General features: G+C 36.6%; 2 protein-coding genes across 2 annotated transcripts; both read right to left on the bottom strand.

The window, feature by feature from the left end:
* Positions 1–446: 446 nt before the first annotated feature.
* Positions 447–2,046, bottom strand: LOC102477290 (olfactory receptor 51I2). Its single transcript, XM_006151727.2, has 2 exons — positions 2,011–2,046; positions 447–1,373 (listed from the first exon to the last, which is right to left on the bottom strand). Exons 1-2 carry the CDS (start codon positions 2,044–2,046, stop codon positions 447–449), a joined length of 963 nt encoding a protein of 320 aa, XP_006151789.2.
* Positions 2,047–9,921: 7,875 nt separating this feature from the next.
* LOC102476882 (olfactory receptor 52Z1) lies at positions 9,922–11,485 on the bottom strand. The gene is made up of 2 exons (XM_006151726.2): positions 10,565–11,485; positions 9,922–9,948 (listed from the first exon to the last, which is right to left on the bottom strand). Exons 1-2 carry the CDS (start codon positions 11,483–11,485, stop codon positions 9,922–9,924), a joined length of 948 nt encoding a protein of 315 aa, XP_006151788.2.
* Positions 11,486–13,262: the final 1,777 nt, after the last annotated feature.

The following is a 13,262-nucleotide window of genomic DNA, read 5'->3' as shown; positions in this document are numbered from 1 at the left end:
TCCTGTGTCTGAAGTAGATCTCGTACCTGCTGTAACTATACAGCTTAATCTTCATGATGGCGGCTCCTAGGAGTCTTATTATTTTTACAAATAGTTTTACTAATTTGAATGTACCTTGAAACACAAATCTCATAAGAACCCTTTCTACCTATTTCCAGGAGGAAATGACCTTGAACTCTGTGTTCAAAGATTTAATAGGCAGTGTCCTCTCCAGGAAAAATAAACTCAGACTCTATGCCTCCTTATTTAATTTTACTTTAGAGTAATAACATTCTCTATTCTCAAAAGAAACTATGACACTGTATTTCTTTTCTTCATCTACTAAATCTTAAAGCTCACTACCAAGTAATAATAAGCTATAAAATATTTTTACATTTTCAAAGTTAATATCCAAGCAATGAATGCTGATCTATGTTCCTGTACTCTCAGAGCATCAGCTGTCTCTGTTAGACCCCTCCTCTCTTTCTAGAGAATGTACGAACAATGCTATTGCGAATTTCCTTGGTTTTGATACTATAGACAATGGGGTTGACCACAGGTGGGAAGAAGAGGTAGGCATTGGCCATGACAGTCTGCAGGAGTGGAGGCAAATGGCGTCCAAAACGGTGCATCAAAGAGAGGCTAATCATGGGCACATAGTACACCAGCACGGCACAGATGTGTGACACGCATGTATTGAGGGCCCTCCACCGCCCTGCCCCAGAAGCTATTCCCAGTACTGTGCGAAGAATCAACACATAAGAAACCACAATAAGCAAGGAGTCAAAACCAAATGTGGAAGTGATGACAAACAGACCCAGGATGCTATTGGGGCGGGTGTCTCCACATGGCAATTTGATCAGATCTGAGTGGAGGCAATATGAGTGTGTGAGGGCATTGTGACCACAGAAAGGCAGACGCTTTAGGAGAAAGAGTAATGGGAGCATAAGCATGACACTTCTCAGGGCAATGGTGGCACCCATTCCAGTGATGCGAGGAATTGTTAGAATGGTTGTGTAGTGCAATGGGCTGTAGATGGCCACAAATCGGTCCACGGACATGGCCAGAAGGACACCAGACTCCATGAGGGTAAAAGAGTGCATAGAAAACATCTGGAAGAGACAACCACCAAAACTGATATCATTAATGCCAAAGAGGAAGATGCTTAGCACAGTGGGCAAGGTGGAAGCAGAGACACCAAGCTCAACAAAGGCCAGCATGGCCAGAAAATAGTACATGGGTTGATGCAAGGCAGGGTCAATCCGGATAATGTGAAGAATGATGCCATTTCCCAGGAAGATGATAGTGTACATCAGACAGAAGGGGATGGATATCCAGATATGTTCTGCCTCCAGTCCTGGGATGCCAACAAGAGTGAATGTTGCAGGTGTGAACTCTAGGGAACCATTAGAAATGCTATGGTGAAGCCTCATCTGAAGATTCTGGAAAGCACATGGGTGCAGGAATAAACAAATTTCTAATCAGCTGTGTGTATCAAACTTAATCTTCTGAGAGTCATATGAAAGACATTTCCTCAGAAGAGGAGAGAAAAGGGCATATTTCTAAAACAAGGGATCATTTTAACCATAAATATAGAAGAGAATCCTGACTGACACATAGAGGAGTGTTCTTACATGGGCTACATGCCAAACACAGAAGTCATTACTACAAATCTCAAGCTGAGTCACTTACAGCAGTGAAATACACTGATAATAAGCACAGATGACAGGTTCACAAGGAAATTAGGATAGAAGGAAATGGTAACTGGTCTACTTTGTAATGGGAATGACTGAGGTAAAATAGAATGTGATACAACAGTAATAAAAAGCATTCCTGGTTCTAACACTTAGCAGACTTGTGATCTTGTGTTTGTGTGCGTTGGGGGCTGGGGAGGACACTAAATTATCTGAGACTAGATATTTGATATAGCACAATAATAATGAAACAAGATAATATATGGGGGCAGCCCATAGCAAGGTGGTTAAGGTGGCTGGATTCAATATGTCTAGTTTTACAGTTCAAGTCTCAGACCTGGGTGCTTGAAAAATATACCAGGTGGTAAAGCATCCATGCCCAAAGTTTAGAAAGGATATAGAAGAAAGGATTGTGGTGTGACCAACCCTGGGGGGCGGGGAGGTTGCTTTCTTGCTTTCAATTTCTCTCTCTCTTTCTCTATGTCTCCTACAAGCACATAAGCCCTCTGGCAAATAAAAAGATAATACGTTTATATTTTTTATCATTATACTTAGAACATAGCAAATATTTAACACATAAAATAAAAAGAACAATTTAATATATTAGAACGCAGGGAATGTTTCTCCCAGCATGGAGTGTTTTCCCAACATCTTTTTCTAACTTACCAGTTTGCTCTTCCTACAGTCGCTATCCATGAAAGATTGAGAAAGATCCTCCCTATTTCGTAGGAGAGTGGGAGTCCCCTGTTAGAACCTGGGATGAGAGCTGAGAACACCAGAACTATAAGGATCTTACAAGCTAACTGTGATGGTGGGGCTTTGGAGAGCTGGAGTTAGGTGTCTGACCAAGGTTATTAACACCAAAATTCACTCATATATAGCAGAGCCATAGCTGCTAAGGTTAAGGGCCAGAGATGGAATTTAGGACAGGGCTCAGGTTTGGAGATGGTAACTGAAGGACCAGGATTCTTAAGTACAATCAGTGAAGTAGGTCATAAATGTTCAACAATTAGTTCTCCAAATAGAAATCCCTGATTTGTAACAGTTGCCAACTTCTGTGATTTAAATACTCCATAATGGCCAATTTCAACCTGATGCTACTGAATGAACAGCTCAAATGTGAATAATCAACTTTCTCAAGCTGTTGAATGCCAGCCCCCAGAACACCATCAGGCATACGTACAACTGATCTTGGATGTGAGGTATTTATCCCAATGGAGCTGTGAACAGGTTCAACAAGCCATGTCTCTCCTGTGCTTCTGATAACTACCAACTGTGCTATGAGCATAGTGGATACCTCTGTTTATATGTACTTAGCTTACTAGAGGAGGGGTAGAAGGAGTAAGGGTTCCTCAAGGAGCAATTATGGAAAAATAATTATCCTCAGAAACTTCAGGTGGATTATAGAGAAAGAGATGGAATGTTACTCATTGAAAGGCATGTCAGGGAAAATACATGAGAACAAGCTAATGCAAAAGTAAGGGAATAGGCAGCCAGCAGGTGACGTAGTGGTTACATTGCTGGACTTTGATATGGCAGACCATAGTTCAAGTCCTGGACCTCATGAAACTCTTGCCAGGTGTGTGTGCAAGCTTGCCCAAGATCCCAGGAAAAACATGGAGAAGAGATTGTGGCATGGCCATCCCCCCAGAGGGTGATTTCTCACTTTCTCCCTCACTGTCTCTGTGTGGCTGTGTGTGTCTCTCTCTCCAGTGAGCACAAACAACCTATGGCAGAAAACATCTTAAAAACAAACAAACAAACAAACAAAAAACAGGGAATTACTCTTAATACATTTATTCATTTTCGCGGGTCTCTTTTCATTAACTCTGTCATATAAAATAGTGCCTTATGTAGCTTTTATGTTATCAGTGTAACTTTTTTTATATCTGAAACTTATTCTTAAAACATTATTTCATATATAGAGAAAAATATAGATACAAAGATAGGGATATAGATTTTGCTAGAATTACGGATACAGATAAAGAGTGCTGCAAATAGTGATAACAGAGATGGAGACATTAACAGTGATGAAGAGAGAGTGTTTGAAACAAAGAGAGACAGAGAGCATGCCTTGAGTCTATCTGCAACCTGTTTGGAGGACTTGGGTGATTAGGGAATTCAATTAATTATTCTTAAATGTATGAGCAATTATTTCCAGCATTATGCCTTAAATGGTGATCTAATATTTCCTCAATCATTATGAGAGTCTATATATACTTTATTTTAAATTATCATACAAATATTATTTGTTGCTGCAGTCTGTTCTTTGGTCTAAGTGTCTATTTTGTCAAATCCCCTTTGTCTTGAGTATTCAGTTTTATAATGTATAAAAATGTCTATGTATTGCAATTGGTCAAGTTATGTTTTCTAGTAGTGATACTAATATTTTTCATATTTATTTTTTCAAACTTGCATTAAAAAACTGCATTCCTAAAAATTAAGCAATTGTCTAAACCTAAGAGTTAAAACTATAAAAGTGTTATAAGAATATGTGGGGGTAAATCTTTATTAATTTAAATTTAAAAATAGATTGTTACATATTACACAAAAGCATGAGTAACAAAAGAAAAACAGGTAAATCTGACTTCATTCAAATTAAAATATTCATGCAAAAAGGACTTTATCATGGAAGTAAAATGCAAATATTTATTTTATAAGGGCTTAATATTCAAAATGTATGAAGAATTCTTAGAACTCAAAAACAAACAGAAAGCCCTCCCCTCAAAAAACTGGGACCAACTACCATGGTGCAGTGGTAATACACCATGATGCTGAGACCAATTGTGAAGGTCTTGAGTTCACATCTTAAGATCCCCATGTGCACAAGACACACTCAAGCATGCTCATGATCCTGGCTGGTTGAACCTGGAGGTAGGATGTGGCATGAAGATTTTGCTGGGGGTACTCATCTCTTTCTCTCTCTCTCATGAAATAAATAAATAAATAATTTATTTTTAAATGGTATAATGACTTAAACAGAAAATAACCATTGGCACATAAAATGCAAACCAAAACCACAATGAAATCCCACTCCAAACCTACCCAAACAGCTATAATTAAGCAAATAATAATAATAATAAAATAATAAAAGCAAGTATTTTCATATACTTGTTTAAGATAGCCTACCCCATACATCCTCAATAGGAAATCGTTGTTTTTTTTAGTTTCTCATTACCAAAATCAAACATAAAACATCTTCATGCCATACAGTCAGACTCTTTATGAGCACATTACTCCCCTTTATTCCTTGAGTAATTTTCCCTTGAATCCTATTCTTACCTATCGTGACTTCCCTCAACATTTTGTGTGCATTTCAGTATCTAAGATGATGAACCTTTCAAACCATTTTTTTCCAAGGTTCATTAGCAGCAGAATCAGGTTCAGTTTTGTGGTTGAGTTCTTTGAGATCAATAATGTCTCTGTTCAGGGTCCAGCAGGTGGCATCATGGTTAAGGTTCTGGACTTCCACATGTCCAAATGCAATTTGAGTCCTGATCCTGGCAGCTTGAAAAACATGCTGAGTGTCTGTGTGTGTATGCATGTTCAAAATCCAGGGAGGAGGGACAAATGGAAGAGAAGGGATTGCAGCATGATGGTCCCCATGGGGGGAGGTGATGCTTTATGGGGGAAGGTGGTGCTTTCTCACTTTCCCTTTTCCTCCCTCTCTCTCTATGCAGCAAGCATCTATGCCCTCTGACCAAAAAAAAAAAAAAAAAAAAAGTTTTTAAATTATTCTCATAGAAAACAAATACAATTAGCATTTATTAAATGCTGAGTACATTGTATGACATATTTAATTTGGTTACCAAAACAATGAGTAAAGTACAAACGTAATTTAGTTTTATCAACCAAAAACCAATAGTTAAATAGGATATCAATATCACACACTTAGTGTGACAGGCAAAGCTTTCTCATACCAAAACTTTCTGGTTTTGATTTTTCTTCAGAGGTTCTTTTTAATCCCTAAATATAAAGCCTTGATGAAATTAAAGTGAATATGGTATATATTATAAACCAAGGCAATTGTCCAGGTCTTGAAAGGTCTAGGAGATAGCTTTGATAGCATACACGGAATCCTGGCATTAATGTTTAACTTAACTATTTGTTAATATATGGCTTCTCAAATAATATTCTTAGTGTTCTTAGTTTTATTTCATTTTATTTAGTTCTTATTCACAGTTTTAATGCATACTGAGTCATATTTTGTATTTTCTTAAAATTATTAATGGCTCCACATAAGTAGTAAACAAAATTTAGACCTTGATAGTATTATGTATAGACTCTTCAAATATGGCTTGTAGGCTAGCCCTGTAATGTGCTGATTAAGTGTAGATTGAGACTAGATTCCACATAGCCAGTGCAGTTTTAATTCTGGTCCCGGCATCTTGAAAAACATACTGGGCACACATGTGTGCATGCCCAAAGTCCTGATGTGAAGGAATAATGGAGGAAAAAAAAATTGCAACATGACAATGCCACATGGAGCGAATTATCTCTCTCTCTCTCTCTCTCTCTCTCTCTCTCTCTCCTTGGCGAGCACATACATCCTGTGGCATTCAAAAGAAAAAAGAAAGAAACGAACGAACTTTGGTCCTTTTTATTTTGACAGTTTTACCATAATATATATTTTACCTACCCCAAAGAGCAGTCATTTGTGAGACTATCAACTACTTGGCTTCAAAACTTGATTTATACCTTTACCAAGTTCTATCTGCATAGAATGCTGTTTCTCATCTGATTTTATGTCTCTGGATAAAAACTTTTTCTCTTGCTTTATACAGAAACTCTCTCTTCCTTCAAAAATAAGAAGCTCTGACATTCCTCCATTAGTTGTTCGCTCAGATGTATATACTCATTTCAAAAAATGAAAAACCCTTAATGCCTTTATCTCAATATATGTGTGTTGTTATTAGATCTGAAATCAAAGAACATTTCTTGTTCACCTCTGTAACTGCAACAGTAAAAAATTCATCTGCCAGAGAGATGTTGTTTAAGAATTGTTGATCGAGTAAATCAATGAAAACATATATTAATGAGATGGCCATCTAGAAATCTGCTTGGACAACTCAATTGACAAACTATCACAATATCAAGATATCATTAGGGGCTGGCAGGTGGCATGGTGTTTGAGACTCTGGACCCTCACATAACTGACTATGGTTCAAGTCCCAAACCTGGCAACTTGCTTTCACACTCTCCTTTTCTCTCTGTCTGTCTCTCTCTGGTCAAAATTGAAGAATAATGAAAATTAAGAAAATTAAAAATAAATCTTAAAAAGAAGATATCACTATAATTTGGTTTGCCTGAAGTTCAACATCACGTAGGCCTATTTTCTGGATAACAAACCATGCTATGTCTTAGCTCCATAACTTTAACTAAAACAAAATTATCACCTCTTCTCCATAAAGCCAAAATGATCATAACTTTATTTTGCCATGAATATCTAGGATTTTGCATCCATGTGTCCTCCTGACACTGAGAAAGTCATTGGTAATCTTAAAACATTATTTGACAAAGTGTGTAATAAGTAAATTTGAGCCTACTGATCAACCTGCCAAGGAAACTATCATCTTAATGCCTTTTGTACTATATTGTATATGATATAAATATCCTAAGTGGTTTTGAATAATTCCTTTCCTCAATCTTTGCTATTTTCTTCCTTATTTCTATAGAATACCATACAAATCATTGTTCTTTTATTTTCATTCAAGAAATATTTATTTCATTTTTTATTGTATTTATTTATTTATTTTAATCAATTAATTTGCATTCATTCACTGAACATTGTCACAGCATACAAATATTTATTATTCTGTGTCAAAAATTTATTTTTGTGTTGGATATACTAAGATTTATGAGAAAAGGTCCTTTTCTCAGTAGTTGATTGTGTGAGGACAGAAGAAACAAACACTCAAATCATTGTTCTTGAAGCTCAAAAGTTCTGAACAGCTATAGAAAAGCACTCTACATTCACCAAAATACAGTTTCTCTCTATCTCAAAGAGTGGTCTAATCATAGGGCAAATACGTGAGATACAGGCTGTCAGAGTCTAGGTGAGAGATATGATCAGGAAATATTTTACCAGTGAAGTAAGATAATGACCATAATGGGACTAGCAGTTAACGTAATGGCTATGTCGCTGGACTCCCATGTAGTCGACCACGGTTCGAGTCCTGGACCCGGTGGCTTAAACTCATGCCGGGCACGTGTGCATGCATGCCCAAGATCCTGAGAGGATAATGGAGGAGAAGGGATTGCAGCGTGGCCATCCCCCCTGGGGGGGTGATTTCTCGCTTTCTGTCTCTCTGTCTCTCTCTGTCTGTCTGGCAAGCGCACACGCCCTATAGCAAAAAAACCTCTCCAAAAAAAAAAAAAATGACCATCATAAATTCTAAACTTGTCTTCTAGCAGTTTGGCTGATTAGTTGTTAAAAATTGTTTTACCCAGGATATAATGTGACTGTCTTGGGAGTCCGTTTCCTTAAATTCTTATCATCATATGCAAAAACTCTTGTATCCAGTTTGCTAACCTTGGAAGCTTAATTTTAGAGAACTCTTAGGAAGAAATGGAATATTTCTTTCATAAACAGTAAGGTTGAGGCCAAAAACAATTCTGCTCTTGTCTTGCTTGATCCTTGCTTTATTTCCACTGAGAACAGTCTAATATTCTACTTTTTTTTAATTGCCAAAGGGCCTATGTACTCACTGAAAATAGAGAAAGAGAACCTTCAATGGGACACAGCCACACTATAAATTGTTTCCTCCATTTCCTCATCCTGCCAGGATTCTGGGTACACATGTGTTCAAGCCTGGCACATTTTTCAAGCCACTGTTGGTCATGTGGGATTTGTCTTCCCTAATCACTGTGCTACAGGGCTGTTTTCTATTCATTTTTTTAAATTACCACCTCTATTTTTTTTTATGTGTCTTTTCAGCTCAAATGTACCTTTCTTTATTTCTGACCCAAACAAACAAGAAAAGCCTTTTGTGTTTATAGGGTTTGTACAGTTTCACACACACACATACATACACACACACACACACACACACACACACACACACACACACACATAGTAGACAACAGAAGAAATATACATTACAAAAATTAGTCACTCAAAAGAAACTCTTATATTAAGATTTGCTTATACATGTAGATAGAATGACAATAATAGATAACAACTGATGATTTAAAAGAGAAATGGAATGGAATGTCAAAGTTAATAAGATTTTGGGAAAGGCTTTCCATTTGACCTGAAGAGCAGGTACTGTTAGGTGGGGTGGAAGAACTGATGGAGCCTGGCAGTATAATCTGCTTGTTTGGAACTAGACTATGTCTAGAACTTCCAGTTATGTCATTGAAACTGTATTGTTTCATGGTTATGTATATTGGTATTTATTTATTTATTTATTTATTTATTTATTTACTTGTTGCTGTAAGATGCATGTGCTCACAAGAGACAGACAGACAGGGGAAGTGAAAGTGCCCTCCATGCAGTCTGGTCATGTGACAGTCTCTTCTCTTACATTTCACTTCTGGGGATTTTGGGCATGCACTTGGTGTGTTTCTCAAACCCTTAGGTCCGAGACTCTAACTACACAGTTGATCTTGTGGAATTCAGCGGTCTCAACTACCGTGCACTAGCTGACCCTGAATATTTCATATTTAAAATGTACAGACCAAGAAGTAAATAAATAAATAAAATGTACAGACCTACATCTCCATCCAGGCATGATATTTTCCATGAGAGCTTGCAAAATCTACCTCCCTGACTTGCAGGTCCCTTACCTAGAACATGCAGATATTACTACCTGCATTTAAATATAAATAACCTTATAGTGTTATTGTGGTTGAGAAATTGATTTACATATATATATACATAATTAACATTTAATCATTATACATCTTTATAGTGAACATGGCTTTTCCCAGCACTAATACAGTACATATCAGTCAAGACAAAGACATAACCATATATACTATCATCAGCAAATAAGTTTTCATTTTTGTGTCAGTTAAACATATCATTTGTTTCCCTGGTCAAAAAATACATTTTGTTTTGAAAAATCCTACTAAATTCTCCAGTTTCTTAAATTAAAAAAAAAAAGTTATTACCTAGATATAGAATTTAACTATTCATTACTTCATTGATACTTCTGTTAATGCTAGGCTGTTCTATGATGACTGGGCTTAAAATCCTATTGATTGGACTTAAAATCATCAGTATATAGAAAAAAATATTAGTTTTCTAGCCATCCATGTGGATTAACTTAATGTTTTTATTAGTTTCTTGTCTTAGCATTGTCTATTCTTTTAATTCATGTATTTTAAGAGCCTGTTTCATGAAATAGACTCCGTAAGATGTCAGTGAATTAGAAAATATATGATTTTAGACATAATGTTTTCTCTTAAGAAACAGGTGATGACAAAAAAAAACTACTATATGGTGGCTTCATGTTTTAGTATTTATAGATGGCAGTGGAAGAGTTTTACATTTTAACAGAATTCCAGACTGACTGTAAATGAGTTCAGTAACTCATTACTCTTCTCCTAGTTCTATACAGGAAAAAGTTGATCTGGATTAAACCTTAAAATATACTTTTCTTCCCAGTCATATTTATGTATCTTTAAGTTAGGTGGAGAACCATAAGATGTCAGCTAGAATCACCAATATATACATTTTTAAGAAGTTTTTCAAAATATTTGAGTGCTTTAGAAACTTTGAAAAAATAACAATCTTGTATGAGCATTTCAGGGATTTTGTAGATTTAATTTATTTTGATTCCTCACTGAAATGGATTTTAAGAGAGAATGTGTGTGTATGCATTTTTTTTTAGAAATAATATTTAGTATTAGTGTTTATTTTAACTGATGGAAGAGAAAAACACAATCACTAGATCTTGAATTTGTTTGGTCTTGACCCCATAAATGATGGGGTTGAGCATAGGGGGAACTACCACATAGAGGTTGGCCACTAAGATGTGGATGTGGCGGGGGATGGTTTTACCTCCAAAGCGATGGGCAAAAAAAGAAAAGAAAGCTGGAGTATAGAACAAAAGGATGACACAGATGTGGGAACCGCACGTGTTCAGGGCCTTGAATCTAGCAGCCCAGGAAGGAATCTGAAACACTGTGCGGAGGATCATGGTGTAGGACATAATGATGAACACTATATCCATCCCTGTGGAAAGAAGGGCCACTGTTAGGCCATAGATGATGTTGACACTGATATTGTCGCATGCCAGTCTAGCAATACCCATGTGCTCACAGTAGGAATGGGGAATGATGTTTCTCCCACAATAGCTAAGTCGATACACCAGGAAGATGAATGGGCAGCAGATGAAAAAGCTCCTGACCACAGCAGCTATGCCAATCTTCCCAATGACTGAGGGGGTCAGGATTGTGGTGTATCTCAGTGGGTAACAAATGGCCACATAGCGGTCAAAGGACATGGCCAGGAGAATAGCAGATTCTGCCACAAAGATAAAATGTATGAAGAACATCTGGGACACGCAACTACCAAAGGATATACTTGTGGAGTGGAACCAGAAGATAGCTAGCATTTTGGGGGCCGTGGCTGTCGAGAGCAGGATGTCCGCTAAGGCCAGCATGGAAAGGAAGAGATACATGGGCTCATGGAGACTGTGCTCAGTCATGATCAGGAAGATCAGGAAGATGTTGCCCACGACGGCCACAATGTACATAGAACAGATAGGAATGGAGATCCAGGAGTGCAAACCTTCCAGTCCTGGGATTCCGATCAGGAAATACCACACATCCTGGGGGCTGGTGTGATTGTAGGAGGAAGCCATCTCTGCTGTGTACTCCAGTCTAGTATCTTAATAAAAGATCTCCAAGTTGAGGAGCACCACCTTAGGCTCAATAAGTTCTGCTTAGATTTGTCCCCCAATATTTTCATCTGTGTCAAAAGAGAGCAAGGTGAATTAACTAGACTAACATTCTAACCCTCTTATCTAAGAATTAAGTCTTGTTTCCTGAAAAAATTAATAGTTATTATTTAATAACTGTATAGTAAGTGTCATAAATCTTCACAATAGCCTGTTGAAAAGACTTTGACAATAACCTGTGTTATGGATACTATTATGCCTAGAGATAAAGACAAAATAATAATAATAATAATAATAATAATAATAATAAAGCTACCTGAATTTTCAACCTCTTATACTAACTGCCACTGGATTCAATGTCAGGCAGGGTAAATTTGAGCTCTGACATTAACCACTGTTCAATGCTGTCTATCAAGATAAAACTTGATACAAAAATACAGCATCAAATTTTTACTCTTCAAATACCTGAGGAAAACAGGTATATATGAACTTGAGTTGTACTGTTTGCAGAAGATGGAGAAAATTAAGCTTGATAAAACAGATTTTGAGTAACATAAGCACAGATGTATTCTTCCACATTGATTGATCACTAATTTGATGCAATGCCCTATGCTAGCCATTGAGAACACTCAGGTCAGTTAAATTTATCCTTATCTTACAATCAACCCATTCCATAAGACATTGAAAACAAACAATTAGCAATGCCAAACTGAGCAAGGCTCTTAAATGCAAGCCTAGTATGTGGTGAAGATAAATTATTTTATTCTATGCTGAATGGGTCATTAACAGAAAATTACTAACAGATATTGTTTGTTCAAGTACTACCGAAGCATCAAATAACTTAATATTTTCATATTAGAAAGTATAATTACATTGTCCTATAATAAAAGAGAGCAGGGCAATCCACTGATTATTTCTATAGAAATATGAATAAAAGTAGGAACAATGTTAAGTGAATGGCCAGGCTAGGTGATACAAGACTAGGGTAAGCAATATATATGTATATCTACTGGGTCGTTGGAAAAGTCATGACATATTTTTCTTATGTTTTTCTATGCAAAAATGTGTCATGACTTCTGACAGCTCAATAAATACGTATAAATATCAGCATGAGTATAGACATAGACACAAAATATGTAAATGAAAAAAGGCTGGCTCCCGTCCTCCCCAGTCTTCATTCCCAAATAGAAATTGATTAACGTTCTTGTTTTCCGAGGTGGTACATATGCTTAAGAAATGATTGCCCCATTATCCCTTAATATTGCAGTTCAGTATACTAACCATTGTATAGTCTTGTTTAAGTGAAAGAAAAAAAAAGGAAGTGGAGATGGAAGGGAAGGAAAACAAATTTTGCAGTGTTCTTTGAACTTTGCTAGTCTTTTGTATTATGTTTGCTGTAGCATTATTATCTGTGATTACTGCAATTATAGACCTGGGCATCTTGTAGCACTATTCTATATAAATGCACAGAGGTGACATGTAGTAACAGAAACAGCCTGGTGCGAGGGACACGCACAAATGGGTTTAAATACTGGCAAAGTCATACTCTACCTGGGAAAGTCACTCTGTTTGGACTTCAGTTTCCTTGTTTCTAAAATACCTAAAAATAAGCGTCAATTAAAAATGTGATTAAATGTTGAAGTTAATATTTTAGGATGGTAGCTACAGAAATCAAATATATTTCTCTTCCAACAACAGATCATATTAGAAAACTTGTAAAATTATCAGTAAGACCAAAACA

This window comes from Tupaia chinensis, unplaced genomic scaffold (assembly GCF_000334495.1).
Source record: "Tupaia chinensis unplaced genomic scaffold, TupChi_1.0 Scaffold000325_1, whole genome shotgun sequence".
NCBI lineage: Eukaryota > Metazoa > Chordata > Mammalia > Scandentia > Tupaiidae > Tupaia > Tupaia belangeri.
This window is presented reverse-complemented; position numbering and strand designations above follow the sequence as displayed.